Raw genomic sequence first — 25,989 nt, 5'->3', positions numbered from 1 at the left:
CTATTGACGCGTCTGAGGTGTCCGTGTCTGTGCCTGTCTTCTTTAGGGTTCTGAGGAGGCGCAGTGAAACATGATGGACCTTTCATACCAGACGATGAAAACAGCGAACGAAGCGCGGGAGGCGGTGAGTGGAAGAGCAGCCCCGCGGCCCCGCGGCCCCGCGGCCCCGCGGCTAGCCTGCGGCCCCGCGGCCCCGCGGCTAGCCTGCGGCCCTGCGGCCCCGCGGCTAGCCTGCGGCCCTGCGGCCCCGCGGCTAGCCTGCGGCCCCGCGGCTAGCCTGCAGCCCCCATGCTACACGCTAGCCCCGATGAACCCTCTTCAAGCGGTGACTTTCTCCTCTTTCTTGTTCTTTTTTTTCTTCCCTTTCGTTTAAAACTTTCTCTTATGTTTCTTTGGCGTCCTCACGTTGCCAAGGCAACCGCTGCAGCGAGTGGGATATGTCGCCACCTGCTGGTCACGTGTTTATACCACTCACTCCCTCTTTCTTTCTTTGTTTCTTTGTTTCTTTCTTTCTCAATTTCAGTTAAATTCAATTCAAAGGTTCTTTATTTCCATGGAAACAGTTGTTTATGTTGCCAAAGCAAGTGTCAAATTAAACAACAAACAAGAAAAACAAATGTAAATGTGATGTCAACATGTCAACATGTCAACATTGTTGACAAAATGTTGACAATGAAAACGTGTCAACATTAGAATATGTCAACAAGTCGACATGTAAAAATGTAAACATGTCAACTTGTCAACATGTAAACATGTTGACATGTCAGCATGTAAACATGAAAACACGAAAACATGTCAACATGAAAACATGTCACCATGTAAACATGTAAACATGTTGAGATGTCAGCATGTAAACATGAAAACACGAAAACATGTCAACATGAAAACATGTCACCATGTAAACATGTAAACATGTTGAGATGTCAGCATGTAAACATGAAAACACGAAAACATGTCAACATGAAAACATGTCGCCATGTAAACATGCAAATATGTAATCATGTCGCCATGTCACCATATAAACATGTTAACATGTTTACATGTCAGCATGTAAACATGAAAACACGAAAACATGTAAACATGTCAACTTGCCAACATGTAAACATGTCAACATGTAAACATGAAAACATGTAAACATGTAACATGTAAACATGTCAACTTGCCAACATGTAAACATGTCAACTTGCCAACATGTAAACATGAAAACATGTAAACATGTAAACATGTAAACATGTCAACTTGCCAACATGTAAACATGAAAACATGAAAACATGTAAACATGTAAACATGTCAACTTGCCAAGATGTAAACATGAAAACATGTAAACATGTAAACATGTAAACATGTAAACATGTCAACTTGCCAACATGTGAACATGTAAACATGAAAACATGTAAACATGTAAACATGTCAACTTGTAAACATGTAAACATGAAAACATGAAAACATGTAAACATGTCAACTTGTAAACATGTCAACATGTACACATGTAAACATATGAAGCTTCAGGAGCAGTGCCTTGAAGTCCAATATAAAACCTACAGCTGCAGTTCAATAAAAGGGAATGGTACATATAAGTATTCATTCAATATGAAAACTGAAAATTATTAAAAATATTGAGTTGTGTCAGTGTGTCTATGTGCAGAGGTCACACAGAGGTCACGCTGCTTGTATTCCGCTCACAGCAGTTCACACATGTTGCTGCTGTGTTTCTCCAGCAGATAAGGAGGTTTTGGGTTTTCAAGTACTTTTGCGGCTTGTACTCCCTGGTACTATGTGTCCCTGGTACTATGTGTCTCTGATGTCTTGGTACAGTTGGTGACAAAGTGCAACTGGGTTTCCACCTCCTGCTGGAGCAGTGGCTGCACAGTCTTTCCTCTCTGGGTTGCCAATTCTGGGTTGCCAGGTGTGGGTTGCCAGGTCTGCCTGTGGAGGCCTCTCTCCAGGCTGTGTTCACTCAGGCTCTACATCCTCAAGGATTTCCTTGGTTTTGGATCAGCTACAGGTCACCTGCCGCTGACCACTCTCTGTCTAGGGATAAATGGCGTTCCAGTTGTTCCGTTTTGTTCCGGGTTTGTTGACCACACCTGTCCTCCACTGACCACACCTGTCCCACACTGACCACACCTGTCCTCCACTGACCACACCTTATTTGTGATGTCTTGTTGGTGGACTGTGCTCGCTGAGCCTGTACTTGCTCAGGATCTGTCTCTGCTTCATGTCTCTGACACTACAGACATATTGTGACGATGGATTTTCTCTTTTTAGCGCAGACATCAATGACGGTTGTTTGGTGTTTTGGTTCCTTCTTGGTTCCTTCAACTCTTTGCTTGACTGTGATGTGTGATGGTCAAGCAGTGCTGCTCTGACATGGAACCATGTTGGTGTTGGTTGTGATGCTCAGCCTCATGAGCAGCTGACTGAGGGGATTCTGTTTGGGCTTCACTTCAAGCTGCAGTGTGTGTTGAGGACTTTAAGATGCTTCCACCGTGTGATTGTTCTTTTCTCAATGTTTGTTACAAAGGATATGGATCATTGTGCCTGCATGGCTGCCTGTTTATCATTGTGCCTGCATGGCTGCCTGTTTATCATTGTGCCTGCATGGCTGCCTGTTTATCATTGTGCCTGCATGGCTGCCTGTTTATCATTGTGCCTGCATGGCTGCCTGATTATCATTGTGCCTGCATGGCTGTCTGTTTATCATTGTGTCTGCATGGCTGCCTGTTTTTCTTTCTATCTTCATATACTTGTTCACAATGTGTCAGGCAGGGTCTCTATAGGAGGCTTGTCCATCTAGTGTGGAGCCCACACTTCACTACATACAGGGATCCTGCTACCATTGTACTATCAAATATTTACTACTTATACTATATATTACAGAGATACTGCTACCATTGTACTATCAAATATTTACTACTTATACTATATATAAAGGGATACTGCAACCATTGTACTATCAAATATTTACTACTTATACTATATATTATAGGGATACTGCAACCATTGTACTATCAAATATTTACTACTTATACTATATATTATAGGGATACTGCTACCTATATACTATCAAATATTTAGTACTTATACTATATATAAAGGGATACTGCAACCATTGTACTATCAAATATTTACTACTTATACTATATATAAAGGGATACTGCAACCATTGTACTATCAAATATTTACTACTTATACTATATATTATAGGGATACTGCAACCATTGTACTATCAAATATTTACTACTTATACTATATATTATAGGGATACTGCTACCTATATACTATCAAATATTTAGTACTTATACTATATATAAAGGGATACTGCAACCATTGTACTATCAAATATTTACTACTTATACTATATATTATAGGGATACTGCAACCATTGTACTATCGAATATTTACTACTTATACTATATATTATAGGGATACTGCTACCATTGTACTATCAAATATTTACTACTTATCTTCTTCCTATTCTTTGTGCTGCTCCCATTAGTGGTGGCCACAGTGGATCATCTGCCTCCAACACCTTGTGTTCTGCGCATATTCCTCCCTGACACCACCCGCCTGCATGTCCTCCCTCAGCACCTCCATCAAGCTTCTCTTTGGCTTCCTCTTTTCCTCTTGCCTGGCAGCTCCACCCTCAGCCTCCTCCCAACGTAACTCTCATCTCTCCTCCACACGTGTCCAAACCATCTCAATCTGGCCTCTCTCACTTTTCCACCAAACTGTCCAACCTGAGCTGTCCCTCTAATGTCCTCATTCTTAATCCTGTCCTTGTCCCTCCCAATGAAAACCTCCACGTCCTCAACTCTGCCACCTCCACTTCATCTACCTGCCTTTTAGTCGGTGCCACCGCCTCTAAACCGTTCAACATGGCTGCTCTCACTACCGTCCTGTACACCTTCCCCTTCACTCTGGCTGGAACCCTTCTGTCACACATCACTGCGGACACTCTTCTCCACCCGCTCCACCCTGCCTGTACTCTCTTCTCCACCCGCTCCACCCTGCCTGTACTCTCTTCTTCACCCCTCTCCTGCACTCTCCGCTGCTTTGATGATGGTCGACCCCAAGTACTTGAACTCATCCACCTTCTCCACCTCCACTCCTTGCATTCTCAGCTTTTCTCCGCCCTCCCTCCCATTCAGGCACATGTATTGTGTCTTACTCCTGCTGACTTTCATTGCTCTTCTCTCTAATGCTGCCTCCACCTCTCCAGGCTGTCCTCCACCTGCTCCCTGCTCTCGCTACAGATCACAATGTCATCCACGAACATCATAGTCCACAGAGACTCCTGCCTGATCTCATCTGTTAACCTGTCCATCACCACTGCAACAAGAAAGGGCTCAGAGCTGATCCTTGACGCAGTCCCACCTCCACTTTGAAGGCCTTGGTCACGCCTACTGCACACCTTACTACTATCTGACTGCCCTCATACATATCCTGTACCACTCTTATGTACTTCTCTGCCGCCTCCGACTTCCTCATGCAATACCACACTTCCTCTCTAGGCACCCTATCATATGCTTTCTCTAAATCCACAAAGACGCAGTGCAACTCCCTCTGTCCTTCCCTGTACTTTTCCATCAGTGTTCTTAAAACAAACATGCCATCTGTAGTACTCTTTCCTGGCATGAAACCATACTGCTGCTCGCTGATCCCCACCACTCCTCTTAACCTGGCCTCCACTACCCTTTCCCATAGCTTCATGCTGTGGCTGATCAACTTTATTCCCCTGTAGTTACTACAGCTCTGTACGTCTCCCTTATTCTTGAAGATGGTACCAGTACACTTCTTCTCCACTCCTCCGGCATCCTCTCCCTTTCCAGGGTGGTGTTAAACAGTCTGGTTAGGAACACCACTGCCACCTCACCTAACCATGTCCATGCTTCCCCAGGTTTGTCACCTGGGCCAACTGCCTTTCCACTCTTCATCTTCTTTAATGCTGTTCTCACCTCATCCTTGCTCATTTGCTGCACTTCTTGATCCACTATCCCCACATCATCCACATCCACTCTCATCCACATTCTCTCCCACTCATTTTCTTCATTCATCAACTCCTCAAAGTACTCCTTCCACCTTCTCAACACACTCTCCTCACTAGTCAGCACATTCTCATCATTATCCTTCATCACTCTTAACCTGCTGTACATCCTTCCCAGCTTGGGCCCTTTGTCTTGCCAATTGGTACAAGTACTTTTCTCCTTCCTTACTGTCCAACCTCTCATACAACTCGTCGTACGCCTTTTCCTTTTCCTTTGCCACTTCTCTCTTCGCCTTGCGCCGCATCAGCTTGTACTCCTGTTACTTTCTTCATCTCTGACTTTCCCATTTCTTCTTTGTCAACCTCTTCTGCTCTATGCTCTCCTGTACGTCCTCATTCCACCACCAAGAGTCCTTATCTTCCTTCCTCTTGATACAGCGAGTACCTTCTTGGCCGTCTTCCTCACCACTTCTGCAGTTGTTTCAAAGTCATCTGGTAACCCTTCATTCCCACCTATTGCCTGCCTTACCTCTTCACTAAAGTGCATGCAACACTCCTCCCTTTTCCACTTCCACCATTTTATCTTTGGCTCTTCTTTCACTCTCTTCCTCTTCTTGGCCTCCAGAGTCATCCTACAGACCACCATCCCATGCTACCTAGCAACACACTCCCCTACCAACACATTGCAGTCACTCATCTCTTTCAGATTGCACCTCCTGCAAAAGATGTAGTCCACCTGTCTGCACCTTCTTGTTGTTGTGGTTGTTGTTGTTGTCTTGTTGTTGTTGGGTTGTTGTTGTTGTGGTTGTTTTTGTTTTTACGTTGTTGTGTTGTTGTCTTTGTTGTTGTTGCTGTTGTGGTGTTGTTGTTGTTGTTGTTGTGGTGTTGTTGTGGTTGTCTTTGTTGTTGTTGTGGTTGCTGTTGTGTTGTTGTGGTGTTGTTGTTGTTGTGTTGTTGTTGTGTTGTTGTTGTTGTTGTGGGTGGTCAGGGTGTGTAGGGTTAGTCAGTATGACATTGTGTTCCGCGTTTAGCATCACTGCTCTCATCCTCGCTGGGTGCTCAGCTCCACTTTGTCTCCACTCACATCCCAGGGAAGCAGCAGTTTGAAGCGGCAGATTGAAGCAGTAGGTTGAAGCAGGTTAAAGCAGCTGGGTAAAGCAGGGTGAAGCAGGTTGAAGCAGCAGGGTGAAGCAGGGTGAGTAGCAGGTTGAAGCAGCAGGTTGAAACAGGTTAAAGCAGCAGGTTGAAGCAGCGGGTTAAAGCAGTAGGTTGAAGCAGGTTGAAGCAGGGTGAAGCAGGTTGAAGCAGGGTGAAGCAGGGTGAAGCAGGGTGAAGCAGCAGGTTGAAGCAGGTTGAAGCAGCAGGTTGAAGCAGGGTGAAGCAGGTTGAAGCAGGGTGAAGCAGGTTGAAGCAGGGTGAAGCAGGGTGAAGCAGGGTGAAGCAGCAGGTTGAAGCAGGTTGAAGCAGCTGGGTGAAGCAGCAGGTTGAAGCAGCTGGGTGAAGCAGGGTGAAGCAGGGTGAAGCAGGTTGAAGCAGCAGGTTGAAGCAGGGTGAACTAGGTTGAAGCTGCAGGGTGAAGCAGTAGGTTGAAGCAGCAGGGTGAAGCAGATTGAAGCAGCAGGGTGAGGCAGTAGGTTGAAGCAGCAGGGTGAAGCAGATTGAAGCAGCAGGGTGAAGCAGGTTGAAGCAGCAGCTTGAAGCAGCAGCTTGAAGCAGTAGGGTGAAGCAGGAGGTTGAAGCAGCAGGTTGAAGCAGGGTGAAGCAGTTTGAAGCAGCAGGGTGAAGCAGGTTGAAGCAGCAGGTTGAAGCAGTAGGTTGAAGCAGGTTTAAGCTGCAGGTTGAAGCCGCAGGTGGAAGTGGTTGAAGCAGGTTGAAGCTGGGTGAAGCAGGTTGAAGCTGGGTGAAGCAGGTTGAAGCAGGTTGAAGCAGGGTGAAGCAGGGTGAAGCAGGTTTAAGCAGGGTGAAGCAGGTTGTGCTGCAGCTCAGGATGCTCCACCCTCATGGCGTCAGGACCGCAGGGTTTCCTGGTGCTGCTTCTCCAGGTCTTTCACCGTGGTCATGTGATGTTTGTGGTTGAAACAGGAGGAGGCTCGGACGCAGAGCAGGAGGAAGAGTCTGCTCATCCTCATCTACCACCACCTGATGGAGCAGGGGTCAGTCTCACTCTATCACTTCATCACCATCACTCCATCACTATCACTCCATCATTATCACTCCATCACTCCGTCACCATCACTCCATCACTTCCTCACCATCACTCCGTCACTATCACTCCGTCACTATCACTCCGTCACTATCACTCCGTCACTATCACTCCGTCACCATCACTCCATCACTATCACTCCATCACTATCAATCCATCACCTCCTCACCATCACTCCATCACTATCACTCCGTCACCATCACTCCGTCACTATCACTCCATCACTAACACCCCCTCTAGGTTGTCTCTCAGTGTCCTGTCGCTCTGCCAGGGTGTCTCACTCTCAGTGTCCTGTCGTTCCTCCAGGTTGTCTCTCTCTCAGTGTCCTGTCGTTCCTCCAGGGTGTCTCACTCTGTGTCCTGTCGTTCCTCCAGGTTGTCTTTCTCTCTCTGTGTCCTGTCGTTCCTCCAGGGTCTCACTCTCAGTGTCCTGTCGCTCATCCAGGTTCCTGGAGGCAGCAGGGGCCTTGGACCTTGAGTCCAACTCTGTTGTGTCTCAGTTCGATGTCTGTGACAACGTGGACCTGGAGACGGTGCTGACGGAGTACGAGAGCTACTACTATGTCAAGTTCCACAGGAAGCCCAGGCTGACCCGGAGGAGGGCGGAGCCAGGTGACCAGATAACTATCTGACTGACTAACTGACTAACCAACTAACTGACTGACTAACTAACTAACTAACTGACTGACTAATTGACCGACTGACTCACTAACTTACAGACTAACCGACTAACTGACTAACTGACTGACTAACTAACTTACCAACTAACTAACTAACTGACTAACTAACTAACTGACTAATCGACTAAATGACTAACTGACTGACTAACAAACTAACTGACTAACTGACTAACTAATTTACAGACTAACTAACTGACTAACTGACAAACAAACAAACTAAGTAGCTAACTAACTAACTATCTGACTAACTAACTGACTAACTGACTAACTGACTCACTAACTTACAGACTAACCGACTAACCGACTAACTAACTAACTAACTGACTAACTAACTTACCAACTAACTGACTAACTAACTAACTGACTAACTGACTGACTAACCAACTTACCAACTAACTGACTGACTAACTAACTTACCAACTAACTAACTGACTAACTAACTAACTGACTAATCGACTAAATGACTAACTGACTGACTAACAAACTAACTGACTAACGGACTAACCGACTAAATGACTTACTGACTAACAAACTAACAGACCAACTGACCGACTGACCGACTGACCGACTGACCGACTTACTGACTAACTAACCGACTTACTGACTAACTGACTAACTAACTAACGAGTCCTATCCATTCTGACGTCCTTCATCTGTCTCCACAGTTGAAACCAGACCGAGAAGCAACAGAAAGTACAGGTGAGCGTCTCACTCTCCATCTGTCTCACTCTCTCCACCTGTCTCACGATAGAAGTCCACCGGACTGGCACCCAGACGCTTCAGTGTTGTAGTAGAGACTCCTTCCCCTCTCCTCACTTCCATCTCTCCTCTCCTTCCCCTCTCCTCACTTCCTTCTCTCCTTCCCCTCTCCTCACTTCCTCCTCTCCTCTCCTTCCACTCTGCTTACTTCCTTCTCTCCTATCCTTCCGCTCTCCTCACTTCCTCTTTCCTCTCCTTCCTTCTCTCCTCTCCTTCCACTCTCCTCACTTCCATCTCTCTTCTCCTTCCCCTCTCCTCACTTCCATCTCTCCTCTCCTTCCCCTCTCCTCACTTCCTTCTCTCCTCACTTCCATCTCTCCTCTCCTTCCCCTCTCCTCACTTCCTTCTCTCCTTCCCCTCTCCTCACTTCCTCCTCTCCTCTCCTTCCACTCTGCTTACTTCTTTCTCTCCTATCCTTCGCTCTCCTCACTTCCTTCTTTCCTCTCCTTCCTTCTCTCCTTCCACTCTCCTGACTTCCTTCTCTCTTCTCCTTCCCCTCTTCTCACTTTCTTCTCTCCTCTCCTTCCCCTCTCCTCACTTCCTTCTCTCCTCTCCTTCCCCTCTCCTCACTTCCTTCTCTCCTCACTTCCATCTCTCCTCTCCTTCCCCTCTCCTCACTTCCTTCCCTCCTTCCCCTCTCCTCACTTCCTCCTCTCCTCTCCTTCCACTCTGCTTACTTCCTTCTTTCCTATCCTTCCGCTCTCCTCACTTCCTTCTTTCCTCTCCTTCCACTCTCCTGTCTTCCTTCTCTCTTCCCCTTCCCCTCTTCTCACTTCCTTCTCTCCTCTCCTTCCCCTCTCCTCACTTCCTTCTCTCCTCACTTCCATCTCTCCTCTCCTTCCCCTCTCCTCACTTCCTTCTCTCCTTCCCCTCTCCTCACTTCCTCCTCTCCTCTCCTTCCACTCTGCTTACTTCCTTCTTTCCTATCCTTCCGCTCTCCTCACTTCCTTCTTTCCTCTCCTTCCACTCTCCTGTCTTCCTTCTCTCTTCCCCTTCCCCTCTCCTCACTTTCTTCTCTCCTCTCCTTCCCCTCTCCTCACTTTCTTCTCTCCTCTCCTTCCCCTCTCCTCACTTTCTTCTCTCCTCTCCTTCCCCTCTCCTCACTTCCTTCTCTCCTCTCCTTCCCCTCTCCTCACTTCCTTCTCTCCTCACTTCCTTCTCTCCTCTCCTTCTCCTGTCCTCACTTCCTTCTCTCCTCTCCTTTGATTGAATTCCTTCTCAGTCGTTTTCTCTCCTGTTGCTATGGAAACGGCTGCGTCGCCGCGTATCATTAACATGGATCCAATAGGAAGCAGCACTGAGGGCACGCAGGGCCACGCCCCTACGTCGGGCAACGCCCCTACGCTGTGCCAATGCGTCCGTAGGACTTCCACTGTCACTCTCCACTTGTCTCACTCTCCACCCGTCTCACTCTCTCCATTTGTCTCTTTCTCCTCCCCTGTCTGTCCCTTCAGGACGCCCCGTTCTGCTGCCAAGCCTCTCCCCAAGATAGGCCACGCCCACAGCCAACACTCCAGGGGCGGGACCAAGACGACAGACTCCAAGATGGCCGCCAGAGAAGCTAGCAAGACGGCTGGCGTACGAGTTCAAAAATAAAGATCTTTGAAACTGAAAATGAAAGTCAAAGTTAATTACCCATAATGCACCAGTCGACCACATGAAGAAGTCCTGTTTGTTGTCTTTGAACAGGAAGCTCCGCCCACTTTGTCAGAGTTGGGACTCAACGTTTCGTCGATAACGAAAAACAACGCGTCCGGAGACGGAGGCTGCGACAAAAAGGTGAAAAGGAAAAAGTATGAAAGTTTGAAAAGTTGAAAAAGTTTGAAGAGTTGGAAAAGTTGGAAGAGTTGAAAAGATTAAGTTAAAAGTTTGAAAAGCTTAAAAGTTTGAAAAGTTGAAACGATTGAAACGATTGAAACGTTTAAAAGTTGAAAAAGTTTAACAGTTTGAAAGTTTGAAAGTTTGAAAAGTTTGAAAAGTTTAACAGTTTGAAAGTTTGAAAAGTTGAAAAGTTTGAAACCTTTGAACGTTTGAGTGTTGAAAAGTTTGAAAAGTTTAACAGTTTGAAAGTTGAAAAGTTTGAAAAGTGTAAAAGCTTAACAGTTTGAAAGTTGAAAAGGTAAAAAGTTTGAAACCTTTGAACGTTTGAGTGTTGAAAAGTTTGAAAAGTTGAAAAAGTTTGAAAAGTTGAAAAAGTTTGAAAAAGTTGAAAAGTTTGGAAAGTTTATAAGCTTAACAGTTTGAAAGTTGAAAAGTTTGAGAACTTTGAACGTTTAAAAGTTTGAAAAGTTGAAAAGCTTAAAAGATCAAGTTTAAAAGTTTGAAAGTTTGAAGTTGAAAAAGTTGAAAAAGTTTCAAACTTTAAACTTTTCAACTTTTCAACTTTAAAAGTTGGAAAGTTTGAAAAAGTTTAAAAGCTTAAAAGATAAAGTTTAAAAAGTTTAAAAGTTTAAACAGTTTGAAAAAGTTTAAAAGCTTAAAAGATAAAGTTGAAAAAGTTGAAAAGTTGAAAAGTTGAAACAGTTTGAAAGTTGAAACAGTTTGAAAGTTTAAAAGCTTAAAAGATAAAGTTGAAAAAGTTGAAAAAGTTTAAACAGTTTAAACAGTTTTGAAAGTTTGAAAGTTTGAAAGTTTGAAAAAGTTTAAAAGCTTAAAAGATAAAGTTGAAAAAGTTGAAAAGTTGAAAAAGTTGAAAAAGTTTGAAAGTTTGAACGTTGAAAAGTTTAAACAGTTTGAAAGTTGAAAAAGTTGAAGAAGTTATAAAAGTTATAAAAGTTGAAAAAGCTTAAAAGATCAAGCTGAAAAGTTGAAAAAGTTGAAAAGTTGAAACAGTTTAACAGTTTGAAAAAGTTTAAAAGCTTAAAAGATAAAGTTGAAAAAGTTTGAAAGTTTGAACGTTGAAAAGTTGAAAAAGTTTGAAAGTTGAAAAAGTTGAAAAAGTTGAAGTTGAAAAAGTTGAAAAAGTTGAAAAAGTTGAAAAAGTTGAAAAAGTTGAAAAAGTTGAAAAAGTTGAAAAAGTTATAAAAGTTGAAAAAGCTTAAAAGATCAAGCTGAAAAGTTGAAAAAGTTGAAAAGCTTAAAAGATAAAGTTTAAAAGTTGAAAAGTTTGAAAAGTTGAAAAGCATGAAAGTTTGAAAAGTTTAAAAGCTTTAAAGTTTGAAAAGTTTAAAAGCTTAACAGTTTGAAAGTCTGAAAAGTTAAAAAGTTAAAAAGTTTGAAAGTTGAAAAAGTTTGAAAAGTTTAACAGTTTGAAAGTTGAAAAGTTGAAAAAGTTAAAAAAGTTTGGAAGTTGAAAAAGTTTGAAAGTTGAAAAAGTTTGAAAAGTTTAACAGTTTGAAAGTTGAAAAGTTGAAAAAGTTTGAAAGTCTGAAAAGTTTTCTCTAAAAACATCTTTCATCAAGTTTTGCTGCTGAGATGAGAAATGTGTAAAATGTACATGATGGGATGGAGGACGTGATGTTTCCCATGATGCTTAGCGGCAGAACCAGTCATGTGAGCAAAGCTTCATCCCGGTGAAAGGAAAAAGCTTTAATTTGAAATGATTGTTTTTCAAGTCAGTGATGAGGTCGTGATGAGGTCGTGTTTCAGAGGAATGTGCTACAGCTGGAACCAGCGTCACCTTTCCCATGATGCTTAGCGGCAGATGTGACATCACACATATCCTCCGCACGCTAACAACACACGCTGACAGCGCTGGATGTTCATGTCGGGTCATGGAGTCATGGAGGGACTTTTATTTTGAAAAACCCTAGATTTGGTCTATGATGCGACTTCCTCTCCACGGTACGTTGTACATCGCAACCTCTACCGTCGTCATGGAAACAACCTTCTAAGTATTCATACCAGTTCATGTTTTCAGGATTTATCGGAGTACACGATGCAGGACGAAGAATGCACGGTAAATACACAAAGTACACACACCGTACACACACAGTACTACATAGTAGTACCCAGTAGTACATATGGTACCTAGCAGTACATAATACCGCAAAATACTACCTACCAGAAAATAACTTGATCAAAACAGTATTACATATATGAAACCTTGTGTTTTAATACTATATATAACATTATGTATAGTAGTGTAATAATATGATATGATAATATTATATTACTCAGTGTAATATTATTACATCATATTTACTGATTTGGAATTTAAAAAGATTCCTCTGACATTCAGAAGTAGTACAAGTATCTATACTAACAAGTAGTACACGTATCTATACTAACTAGTATTACAAGTATCTATAACACTAGTAGTACAAGCATCTATATTAACAAGTAGAACAAGTTTTTATACTAACTATGAGAACAAGTATCTATACTGCCAGTAGTACAAATATCTAATACTACGGAGTAGTACAGGTGTCTATACTAACTAGTTGTACTAGTTGTACTAGTAGTACTCTCGTTGTACTAGTTGCTCTCGTTGTACTAGTTGCTCTCATTGTAATAGTTGCTCTCGGCGTACTAGTTGTACTAGTAGTACTAGTTGTACTAGTACTCACTGGCACTGTGTTGCAGGATCGTCCGTTGAAGCCGCTCAGTTTGTTTAATGGAATCAACAACGAAATGAAGGAACTTTACACACTGATCAGCAGGGTAAGAAATACACACTGAAGTACACACCAATACACACTAACACACACACACACTGATCAGCAGGGTAAGAAATATACACTGAAGTACACACTAACACACACACAAACGTATATATATATATATATATATATACACACACACACACATATCTAGCAGAATGAGAACCGAGGATTTGGCAGCAGCTCTAGCAGTTTTTAAGGCCTCTGTCACAGACAACAGGGCTGTTTCGGTGGAGTGACCACTTTTGAAGCCAGATTGAAGTGTATCAAGAAGGTTGTTTCTTGACAGGTACTCTGTTACCTGTCTAGAGACCGCCCTCTCTATGGTTTTGGAAAGGAATGGGAGGAGAGAGACCGGCCGATAGTTTTCTACTTGATTGGGATCGAGTGAGGGTTTTTTGAGCAGTGGTGCGACCCGAGCCACTTTGAAAGCGGAGGGGAACGTGCTGGAAGTTAGGGAAGAATTAATCACATGTGTGATTGCCGGGGTGATAGTCAGTGATATGGCTTGAAGGAGGTTAGATGGGATCGGATCTAGCGGACAGGTAGTAGGACGGCTACATGTTAGTAGTTTAGATACCTCACTTTCAGCGAGGGGGGTGAAACCAGGGAACGATGAGCCTAGGGCTGGAGAAGACAGGTTGTGAGTAAGTTGTTTAGTGAATTGGCTGCTGATGGCTGCCACTTTGTCAGTAAAAAAGGAGGCAAGGTAGTCAGCAGTGAGGTTAGTAGCTGGGGGAGGTGGTGGAGGGTAAAGCAGAGACTTGAAGGTGGAGAATAACTTACGTGTGTCTGTGGCACCGTTGATCCTATCGTTGAAGAAGACCTTCTTGGCAGCAGTGATGCTGGAAGAGAAGGAGGACAGCAGTGTCTGGTAGCTTGCAAGATCTTCAATTGTTTTGGATTTGTGCCATTTCCTCTCGGCTGCTCTGAGGTCAGGGCGCGTTGTCCGGAGGGTGTCAGTCATCCAAGGGTGCGACTGGGTTGATGGAGCAGGTCTGGTGGATAGTGGACACAGGCTCCAGACATGAGCTCAAGGTGGAGCAGAGAGAATCAGTGGCATCATTAACCTGCAGAGAGGAGAAAGTGCCGTGGGGTGGAAGAGAAGAGGAGAGCACAGAGGAGAAGTGGGTGGGAGACAGGTTGCGGAGATTGCGGCGGATGGAAACCATGGGTGGGGAGGTGGGGGGTTGTTTTGGTAGCTGGACATTGAAGTGGATAAAGAAGTGGTCTGAGAGATGAAGAGGAGTGACCCTTAGGTTGTCCGTGGTGCAGCTCCGAGCAAGAATGAGATCAAGCTCTTTGCCAGCCTTGTGAGTCGGTGGAGTCGGGACCTGTCTTAGGTCGAATGAGCGAACCAAAGACAGGAAGTCAGCCGAGCTGGCACTGTCCAAGTGGATGTTCATGTCTCCGAGGACGAGCATGGAACACTCATGCTCAGGAATTGATGACACCCCCACCGTCGAAAACCAAGGTCTGTCGGTGCTCCAACTCAATGTCGAGGGCCTTACCATCACCAAACTCGAAGTCATCAGGCATCTCGCCGATTCCAACAAAGTGGCAGCGGTCCTCCTGCAAGAGACACACTGGGTGTCAGATGAAAACCTCAAGCTTCCTGGGTTCTCCCTCGCTGGATCCATCCACAGCAAGAAGCATGGAATGGCAACCTTCGTCCGAGATGGTTTGAGCTGGGCAGCCACCAGCCAATCTCCACCTGGCTGCAACATCGAGTGGCTGGTCACTAAAATCCAAGAAAAATCTGTCGTGAACGTATATAAGCTCCCACCAACAGCGCTGACTGCATCATCACTTCCACCCGTGACTGCTCCTGCCATCTATGCAGGTGACTTCAACTGCCAACATAAGGATTGGGGTTACCAACACACATCACAGGATGGAGAAGCACTGAGTGAGTGGGCCTCTAACGTTGAGGCACTACTGCTGTACGACCCAAAGGAGCCCCCAAGCTTCTGCTCTGCACGTTGGAACTCTTACACCAACCCAGATCTGGCCTTCGTCATATGCCGCAGTAACGACCTGAAACCGGAGAGAGGTGTCTTGGACAGGTTCCCTCGCTCACACCACCGGCCATCCATTATCAAAGTACCATCCCTAGTACAGCCGGTAGCTGGCAAACTGGTCAGGAGATGGAACTTCAGGAAGGCGAACTGGCAGTCGTTTATGGTGGAAACAGAAAGAAGAACTGCTGGTCTCATGGACCCAGAAGCAGAAGATGTGGATGCTGCATACAGTGCCTACTGTGAAGTCCTCCTAAGGGCAGCAAAGCACAACATGCCACGTGGCTACAATAAAAACTATATCCCGGGCTGGGATGAGGAGTGCAGCTGCCTGCTGCGCCAACACCAGCAGGCGAGCTCCAGGGAAGAAATGGACGCAACAGCAACAACCCTCCTGCAGAAGCTGGATGACACCCGAAGGGCTAGGGACGGAAGTAGCGGAATCCATCGACTTCACCCACCCGGAAGGCGTGGCAGACCATCAACTTGCTCCCAGGGAGAAAAACAACACCTCGTAGGTGTCCAGTGACTGCAGATGCTATTGCTTCCCAGCTCCTGAAAAATGGTCGCTTCCCTGATGCGGACAAAAACTTCGCACGACTGACATCGTGTGAGGTATCATCCCTCTCCAGAGCAGCCAGCGCTGATGCTAATCTCTCAGGGGACTTCACAGCAGCCGAGCTTAAGGCAGCAATTAAAAAACTGAATTGGGCAAATCACCAGGTCGAGACAATATCCACCCAGAGTTTGTCATGCACCAAAGTGAAAGAACATCTCAATGGCTACGCACATTCTTCTCATCATGCTTCCGGAGGTCCAAGCTCCCAAAGACCTGGCGCCGTGCTTCCGTCATAGCCTTGCCAAAGCCGAACAAACCCGCCGAAGACCCGAAGTCCTACAGGCCCATATCCCTGCTCTGTGTCCCATACAAGATTCTGGAGAGGCTGATCTACAGCCGCATTGAGCCAGTGGTGGACCCTCAACTCCCACCGGAACAAGCCGGCTTCCGCAGAGGCAGGTCAACGGTGGACCAGGTAACGCTACTCACCCAGGACATCGAGGACAGCTTCCAAGATAATGAGAAAGCTGGAGTAGTATTCCTGGACCTGACAGCCGCTTATGACACCGTGTGGCACCGTGGACTACACCTGAAACTGTTGAGAACAATCCCGGACCGGCACATGGTGAGATTTATCATGGAGATGCTATCTAACCATAGCTTCATCCTACAAACCAGCGATGGCCGGACCAGCAGGCTCAGAAGGCTGAAGAACGGTGTCCCGCAAGGCTCTGTCCTCTCACCAATGTTATTTAACATCTATATTCACGACCTGCCAGACACAACATCCAAGAAGTACGGCTATGCGGACGACCTGGCCATCATGCTTCGATGCCCAACATGGAAGAAGGCCTCAACCGTGACATGGGCATCCTGGCAGACTACCTCCAGAAGTGGCACCTTCAGCTCAGCATGGGCAAAACAGTGTCTGCAGCTTACCACCTCTACAACCGGGAGGCAAGAAGGGAACTGGACGTGCATGTTGGCAACATCCGCCTGGAGTTCCAGCAAGCCCCCAAGTACCTCGGCGTATTCTTGGCCCGGACGCTGTCCTACAAGCAGCACCTGGATGAAGTGAAGGCCAAGACAACCGCAAGGGTCTCGCTCATCCGCCGCCTTGCAGGCTCGACTTGGGGAGCTTCCCCCCAGACCTTACGCATATCCACGCAAGCCCTGGTCCTACCCGTAGCGGAATACTGTGCCCCTGCCTGGAGCAGAAGTCCACATACGAACAAGGTGGATACTGTCATCAACAGTGCCCTCCGGATAGTAACTGGTTGTCTGAAACCCACCCCTGTCTCCTACCTGCCAGTCCTAGCTGGTAACGCCCCACCCAGTCTCCGACGGGAAGCAGCTACCCTCGCCCTGGCAAGAAAAGCCCAGAAGAACGACTGGCACATCCTGCACAAAGCCACAACAACACCGGCACCACCATTCAGGCTCAAGTCTCGCCATCCCTACAACAACGCAGCACAAGAGATGCTACAGTCGATCCCTGACGACTTGTCCAAGGACGCCTGGCTGGCAGCATCCTGGAGACAATCGTGGGAGACAGCTGCGCCCTCCCGCATCCAACAATACATCCGGGACCCAGGAGGAGGTGTAAAAGGAGAAGACATGCCACGCCACCTATGGACCTCGCTGAACCGCCTGCGTACTGGCGTCGGACGCTTCAAGTCAACTCTAAAGAAGTGTTGCCTTTCCAACAGTGCGTCATGCGAGTGTGGCGAACCTGAACAGACTGCCGAGCACATAATCACCAGCTGCCCCCTATACAGCCCACCCTCAGAAGCTGGCCTTTTTGACCTAGGACTGGAGACGAGGGCGTGGCTACATGACACTGAGTTGGCCATCTGATGATATACGAAAGAAGAAGAAGATGACAGCAGGGTGTCAAGCTCATGTAGAAAGTCACCTAGTTGTCCTGGTGGACGGTAGATGATGACCACATAGGCTTTCACCGGAGCAGTCACCAAGACGGCGTGATATTCAAAGGAGACAAAGTTGTTTAAAGGCAGCAGTGGATTCAATTTCCATGTGTTGGAAATTAGCAGGCCAGTCCCACCACCACGGCCAGATGGTCTGGATGTGTGGGAGAATGTGTAGTTTGTGGAGAGTGCAGCCGGGGTTGCGCTATCTTCCGGTTTAATCCATGTCTCAGTGAGAGCAAGAGCTCCAAGGAGAGGTGGTTGGCATGACCAGAAATGAAGTCTGCCTTGTTAACTGCAGATCGACAATTCCACAAGCCAACAGAGAAGGAGGTCTTTGCAGAAGATGTTTGCTGCAGGGACCTGAGGTTACCCGGATTGCATCGGCGTATGGTATAACGAGGCTTTCTGGGTGACCTTGAAGTTGTAGGGATGCGGTAGTAGCACATTTTGTATGGAGTGAGAAAAAGAAGGCAGGTTTGCCTTGTTCGGTGGACGTGCAGAGGTAGACGCACGTCTTTACACAGAGCGACTACAAATGGGCCAACGCTTGAAGCTAACGCTCAAGGGCAGGACCATAAATAGGTGATAGAATACAGCTGCTCATGTGATTAGGGTTGCACCTGGCTAAGAGCACGCCCACATAAGAGAGGACTTACCTGAATAGGGGGTGTGTCTGGAACACAACCTTGTTGGCAGATCAGCAAATAGCAGTGAAATGTGCAGAGTCAAACCAGTAGTCCTAAGTTGCAGTACTACAATACTAGATAACATAAGCAGAGCAGTAATACACTACACAGCAACCTCAGCACTAGAGCTCGACTTAAATCCCCTGAGCAAGTCACCTCATCATGTCTACATGCCTCCACCCAACGAGCTGCTGCCATGTGATTGGCTCATCCTCACCATGTCTACATGCCTCCACCCAACGAGCTACTGCCACGTGATTGGCTCATTAGCTATTTGTGTTAACAAGCAATTGAACAGGTGTACCTAATGAAGTGGCCGTGAGTGTGTATTTTTGTATATATATATATATATATATATATATATATATATATATATATATATATATATATAAATAAATATTTAATGTGTATATATGTATATATGTATTTATGTGTATATATGTATATATATATTTACGTGTATTTTTTTAGGTATATATATTTATGTGTTTTTATTTAGGTATATATATTTATGTGTATTTATTAAGGTATATCGAATCAGAATCAGAAATATTTTAATAATCCCAGGGGGCGATTACTTTCGTTACAACTCCAATCTACATACAACATATTAACATACAACATACAACATATAATAATTATTAAGAAACATATTTATATATAAATAAATATATAAACATATTTATATATAAATATATATACATAAACATATCTATATACACATGGTAAAGTGTAAAATGTACAGTTAAAATGTGCAAAAAGAAGAAGGTGCAGAAGTGGAAGTCGGTGTTTTGAGGTCAGGTTACAGAGAGGGGGTGTCTGACTCTCTGAGGGAGGCGTTGTAGAGGTTGATGATCACAGGCAGGAATGATTTCCTGTGGCGCACTGTGGTGCATCTGGGTAAGAGGGGTCTTCTGCTGAAGGTGCTCCTCTGCTGGGCCAGTGTGTCGTAGAGAGGGTGTAAGACATTGTCCAAGATGGACTGAAGCCTGGACAGCATCCTCCTCTCTGCCACAGTCGTCAGGGTGTCCAGCTCCTCTAGTACGACATCACCGACCCTCCTGATTAGTTTGTTTAGTCTGTTGTTGTCTGCGACCCTCAGCCCACTGCCCCAGCATGTGACAGCCAAGAAGATGGTACTGGCCACAACAGACTCATAGAACATCCTCAGCATCGTCCGGCAGATGTTAAAGGACCTCAGCCTCCGTAGGAAATAGAGTCGGCTTTGGCCCTTTTCGTAGACTGCCTCAGTGTTTCTGGTCCAGTCCAACTTGTTATTGAAGTACACCCCCGGGTACTTGTACTCCTCCACAGTGTCCACAGGGACCCCCTGGATGGAAACAGATCCTCAGATCCACTATGAGCTCCTTTGTCTTAGTCACATTGAGCTGCAGATGGTTCAGCTCACTCCAAGTGACAAAGTTGCCCACAACAGTCCTGTATTCACTCTCATCACCCTTTTTAATACAACCAATTATTGCTGAGTCATCGGAAAACTTCTGAAGGTGGCAGGACTCAGTGCAATAGTTGAAGTCTGAGGTGAAGACGATTAAGAGGAATGGAGAGAGGACAGTCCCCTGTGGGGCCCCAGTGTTGCTGACTACTCTGTCAGACACACAGTTCTGTAGGCGTACATACTGTGGTCTGCCCGTCAGGTAATCAACAATCCAGGACACGATGGGGGCCTCCACCAGCATCGCAGCCATCTTCTCACCCAGAAGACCCGGACGGATGGTGTTGAAAGCACTGGAGAAATCAAAGAACATGACTCTCACAGTGCTCGCCGGCTTGTCCAGATGAGTGTAGACTCTGTTCAGCAGGTAGATGATGCTGTCCTCAACTCCCAGAAGGGGCTGGAAGGTGAACTGTAGTGCATCAGTGAAAGGCCTGACCATAGGCCTTAGCTGCTCCAGGACGAGCCTCTCGAAGGTCTTCATGATGTGGGACGTCAGAGCCACCGTCCCAATATATATATATGGATATATATATATTGATGTGTATATATTTATGTATGTACAGTGGGGCCTGTAATTTTCATCATAGGTTCACTTCGACTATGAGAGACAGAATTGGGGGAAAGAATCCAGGAAATCACATTGTAGTATTTAATGAATTAATTGGTAAATTCCTCGGCAAAATAAGTATTTGGTCACCTACAAACAAGCAAGATTTCTGGCTTTCACAGACCTGTAACTTTTTCATATTTATGTATTTATGTATGTACATATTTATGTATGTATATATTTATGTATACATATTTATGTGTATATATTTATGTATACATATGTATGTGTATATATTTATGTATGTATATATTTATGTGTATATATTTATGTATGTATATATTATGTGTATATATTTATGTAAACATATTTATGTGTACATATATATTTATGTATGTATATATTTATGTATATATATATATTTATGTGTATATATTTATGTGTATATATTTATGTATACATATTTATGTATGTATATATTTATGTATGTATATATTTATGTATACATATTTATGTATACATATTTATGTATATATATTTATGTATAGATATTTATGTGTATATATTTATATATGTTTATATGTATATATATATATATTTATGTGTATATATTTATGTATATATATTTATGTATGTATATATTTTTGTGTACATATTTATGTATACATATTTATGTGTATATATTTATGTATATATATTTATGTATGTATATATTTATGTATACATATTTATGCATGTATATGTTTATGCATGCATATATTTATGTATGTATATATTTATGCATGCATATATTTATGCATCTATATATTTATGTATGTATATATTTATGTGTATATCAGGACATCCACGTACACAGCCCCCACGTCCGTTTTGATGACATCATCGGTCTGGACGATGCAAAGCGTCTGGTCAAGGAAGCTGTGGTGTACCCTGCCAGGGTGAGTGTGTAGTACTATAAACAGTACTACTAACCCCCCAGTGTGTAGTAGTACTTTATATTATCGGTACAACTGACCCGCCCCCCCTGTACTCCCAGCTCTTTACGGGGCTGGGGGTACCGGGTGCACACATAGTACTGGTACTTATACTAACAGTACTCCCTCTCCGCAGTACCCCCAGCTCTTCACGGGGCTACTCTCTCCCTGGAAGGCTTTGCTGCTCTACGGTCCTCCAGGTCAGATGCTAACTGGGTTAGCTCCATGCATGGCTACAGAGGGGTTCAGCTAGCCTAGCTCCTGTACTGGCACAGCATTCCTTTCAAAGTACTTGTGTGTGTACTTGTACTTGTACTCAGGTACTGGTAAGACGCTGCTGGCCAAGGCCGTGGCCACCGAGTGCAACACCACCTTCTTCAACATCTCCGCATCGAGCATCATCAGCAAGTGGAGGGGTGACTCCGAGAGGCTGGTCCGGGTACTGCAGCACAGTACTACAGGAGTACTACTAGCGCTACCGCAGTACTACTAGTAGCACTACCTCAGAACTAATAGTAACACTACCACAGTAGCAGTAGAGTACCTACTGTAGTACTACTCGTAATAAAACACTCAAAGTGTTCTAGTTACTACGGCTGTAGTATCTGCTATCTTCTAGCTATTTCAGCATATACCACAATGTTTTGTTGTGTTGTTCCAGTTAGCATGGTGCTAGAGCCAGCCAGTTAGCATGGTGCTAGAGCCAGCCAGTTAGCATGGTGCTAGAGCCAGCCAGTTAGCATGGTGCTAGAGCCAGCCAGAAAACATGGTGCTATAGCTAGCCAGTTTGCATGGTGCTAGAGCTAGCCAGTTAGCATGGTGCTATGTGCTTGCAGGTGCTGTTTGAGCTAGCGCGCCATCATGCTCCGTCCACCATCTTCCTGGACGAACTGGAAGCGGTGATGGGACGAAGAGGGACCAGTCTGGGGTGAGTAGTAACTCCTACGACTAATAGCAGTACTTTGTACGCGCCCTAGTAGTACTTTGTAATTCTCCTCCGCCCAGGGAGCATGAGTCCAGCGGGAGGATGAAGACGGAGCTGCTGATCCAGATGGACGGACTGTCCCGCTCCGACCGCCCGGTGTTCGTCCTCGCCGCCTCCAACCTTCCCTGGTAATTAGCTCCAGGCTAGCCGAACCCACCGGCGGCCATGCCTCTTGCTAGCCCTTAGCCCGGCTCCTGGTGCTAACGGTGAGCCTGACCCCGCAGGGAGCTGGACCCTGCCATGCTGCGCCGGCTGGAGAAGCGGGTCCTGGTGCCCCTCCCCTCGCGGGCCGCCCGCCGGGCCATGCTCTCCCATTGGCTGCCGCCCGTGGTGCGCACGGCGGGGGCGGAGCTTAGGACGGAGCTGGACTACGAGGCGCTGGCCCAGGTGAGGCCCCACCCACCACAGCTCCTGTTGCCATCCGTGAATTATGGGATGGAATGAGCAGAGGTTTGTTTTGCAGGAAACAGGAGGATACTCAGGCTCCGACCTGAGGGTGGTGTGCAAAGAGGCTGCGATGAGGCCCACGCGAAAAGTACTGCAAGTACTGGATACACACACAGGTAGGAGCCAGAACGTAGTACAGTAGAGTAGTACCGCAAGTACTGCATACACACACAGGTAGGAGCCAGAACGTAGTACAGTAGAGTAGTACCGCAAGTACTGCATACACACACAGGTAGGAGCCAGAACGTAGTACAGTAGAGTAGTACCGCAAGTACTGGATACACACACAGGAGGGGTGGAGGGTAGGAAGAAAGGAGGGAAGGAAGGATGGAGGAAGGGAGGGAGGAAGGTTTGAGGGAAGGAAGGAGGTAAGGAGGAGTTAAGGAAGGAAGGAAGGAGGTAAGGAGGGAGGGAACGCTCCTTTTTACCTGATCTCTTCAGGACTTGAACGTCTCGTGTCTGATGTTAAGCTCCGCCCACAGGAAGCTCGGACCCGCCCCCTGCCATCCGCCTGGAAACCGTGGTAACGGCGGACATGTTGGAGGTGCTCACCTGCACCAAACCTTCAGCCAGAAACCTGATGGAGAGGTACACAGCCTGGGAGAGCGAGTACCAGTCTGTGTAGTACTGTAGTACTATTACACAGTACTACTCCAAAGCCCTGTGCTGTACTGGTAGTAAACACAAACAAACAGAATGTGGTTCTTTGTGTTTTATTGAAAGTATCCAGAGTATTACTGTACTACACATCCCATTGAATTCAGAAATAAACACATTATAGGATGACGATACACAAGGTTGTACTTTATTTTGTGCACTCACAAGTAGTACTACTGCAGTAATTGTTTGAGAATATGGTCCACGGCGTCGGGGAAGGAGTCGCAGGTGACGTGGGGAACAGGGTGGACCAGCTGCTCATCACCTGCTCTGTACTTACCTGCACATTATTATAACAAATACACAAAGGTACAACTTCAAAATACATCAATAAATAATGATATTGATAAACAAAATAGACAAATAAATAATAAGTGATTAATTAAAGTACTACCTAATAATTACATATATAAATACTACATTACTCAGAGGTATTACTGTCAGACTGACCGGTCCGGACCAGGATTCCCAGCATGCCTGCACTCTGGGCTCCGCCCACATCGTCCCTGACGTCCTATAGGAAGACAGAGGGGGCGGAGCTTGGACGTGAGACACTGGTGTAGCTTGGGGTGTGGCCACCGGGGACGTGGCTCAACACTGCCAGAGCCACTGTGGAATCCTATTGGACGCTGATTGACATCACAGCACAAGAGGGGCGGGGCCACACCCTCAGGTGTGGTCATGTAGAGGAGGACGCCCCTATCCAGACCCTATCTACTACTATGACTCATATGTATGTATATATATGTATATATATATATATATATATATATATATATGAAACCACACGCAGTAATACTGTGTATCATAGCTAGTACTAGAATGAATACTTACATCCCCGACCATGACGGCCTCACTGGGGCTACATCCCAGTTCAGACAGCACCTGAGGAGGGAGGCTCTGTTAGCTTAGCTGATAGCATGTTTTCTTCTAACTCTATCTATAACAGCTACACATTCCATGACCTCGCAACTCCACCCATCAGCCACAACATTAACACCACCAATAACACCAATGCTGTGGAGCTCTCCCTGGGGCCACAAAAAACAGCCGTGAGGTGGAGGCATGGACTTCACCCAAAACAGCCGTGAGGTGGAGGCATGGACTCCACCAGACGCTGAAGGTGTCCTGTGGTATCTGGTACTAAGACGTGAGCAGCAGATCCTCTAGGTCCTGGAAGGTGGAGGTGGGGCTCCAATGGATGGGTGGTGTACAGGGGTGAGCATGGGCACTGTGAGCTCCCATACGCAGCAAGCTGCCATGCACTGTGTGTTGTACACCTTTCTATCACAGCACCATTCAACACTGTGCTGCAGTCGTTCTACTGGGGCATCGAACCAGACGGAGTACACTCTGCCCCCCACGTGCATCGATATATTATACTAATATACAACTGTATATATATATATATATATATATATATTACTAATAAATAACAGTATATATATATAATAATAATAGTATATCACAGTATAATATATATATATATATATATATATATATATTACTAATAAATAACAGTATATATATAATAATAATAATAGTATATCACAGTATATATATATATATATATATATATATATATATATATATATATATATATATATATATATATATATCACAGTATATATATATTACTAATATATAACAGTATATATATATAATAATAATATATCACAGTATATATATAATAATAATATATCACAGTATATATATTACTAATATATAACAGTATGTATATAATAATAATATATAACGGTATATATTACTAATATATAACAGTATTTATATATTACTAATATATAACAGTAGATAAGACTAATATATAACAGTATATATATAATAATAATATATAACAGTATATATATATTACTAATATATAACAGTGTATATGACTTATAACAGTATATATATGACTAATATATAACAGTAGATAAGACTAATATATAACAGTATATATATAATAATAATATATAACAGTATATATATTACTAATATATAACAGTGTATATGACTTATAACAGTATATATATGACTAATATATAACAGTATATATGACTAATATATAACAGTATATATATGACTAATATATAACAGCATATGTGACTAATATATAACAGTATATATATATGACTAATATATAACAGTATATATGTATAACTAACATATAACAGTGTATATATATAATTCTAATATCAAACGTATATATAATATATAACAGTATATATATGAAAATATATATAACAGTATATATATATATATATATATATATATATATATATATATATATATATATATATATATATATAATACTAACATATAACAGTATATATAAAAATAATATATAACAGTAAATAATAATAATATAACAGTATATATAATAATATATAACAGCATATATAATAATAATAATAATAATAATAATAATAAATAACAGTATATAGATCATACTAATATATATAAAACAGTATATATAATAATAATAACATAAAAATGTATA

General features: G+C 44.3%; 2 protein-coding genes across 3 annotated transcripts in view; one reads left to right on the top strand and one right to left on the bottom strand.

The window, feature by feature from the left end:
• Window positions 1-52: 52 nt before the first annotated feature.
• katnal2 (katanin p60 subunit A-like 2) lies at window positions 53-23,593 on the top strand. 2 transcript variants are annotated; one of them, XM_080018172.1, is made up of 16 exons: window positions 53-124; window positions 7,070-7,140; window positions 7,635-7,801; window positions 8,535-8,568; window positions 10,083-10,206; window positions 10,318-10,407; window positions 12,488-12,526; window positions 13,153-13,230; window positions 21,266-21,364; window positions 21,537-21,600; window positions 21,721-21,839; window positions 22,237-22,328; window positions 22,406-22,513; window positions 22,610-22,772; window positions 22,849-22,948; window positions 23,315-23,593. In XM_080018172.1, exons 1-16 carry the CDS (start codon window positions 71-73, stop codon window positions 23,455-23,457), a joined length of 1,545 nt encoding a protein of 514 aa, XP_079874298.1. In that variant the 5' UTR covers window positions 53-70; the 3' UTR covers window positions 23,458-23,593. The 2 variants fall into 2 exon arrangements, with proteins under 2 accessions (XP_079874298.1, XP_079874299.1); XM_080018173.1 differs by lacking the exon at window positions 13,153-13,230.
• hdhd2 (haloacid dehalogenase-like hydrolase domain containing 2) overlaps window positions 23,530-25,989 on the bottom strand; it is an 18,423-nt gene continuing 15,963 nt past the window's right edge. Inside the window, exons 7-9 of the mRNA XM_080018175.1 lie at window positions 24,324-24,374; window positions 23,940-24,003; window positions 23,530-23,769 (exon numbers count right to left, since the gene is read on the bottom strand). Of these exons, the coding sequence (XP_079874301.1) occupies window positions 23,663-23,769; window positions 23,940-24,003; window positions 24,324-24,374 (222 nt within the window). The 3' untranslated portion in view covers window positions 23,530-23,662. The remainder of the gene's footprint in view (window positions 23,770-23,939; window positions 24,004-24,323; window positions 24,375-25,989) is intronic.

The sequence above is a fragment of the Zeus faber genome, assembly GCF_960531495.2.
Source record: "Zeus faber genome assembly, chromosome: 17".
NCBI classification, from domain to species: Eukaryota; Metazoa; Chordata; class Actinopteri; order Zeiformes; family Zeidae; genus Zeus; species Zeus faber.
The sequence above is the reverse complement of the archived record's forward strand: the minus strand, read 5'-3'. Positions and strand labels throughout refer to the sequence as shown.

Coding starts and splice junctions, on each gene's coding strand:
- katnal2 (XM_080018172.1), top strand. CDS start 71: ATGATGGACCTTTCATACCAGACGATGAAAACAGCGAACGAAGCGCGG. Junction 7,802..8,534: donor CCGGAGGAGGGCGGAGCCAG/GTGACCAGATAA, acceptor CTGTCTCCACAG/TTGAAACCAGACCGAGAAGC. Junction 13,231..21,265: donor TTTACACACTGATCAGCAGG/GTAAGAAATACA, acceptor TGTGTATATCAG/GACATCCACGTACACAGCCC.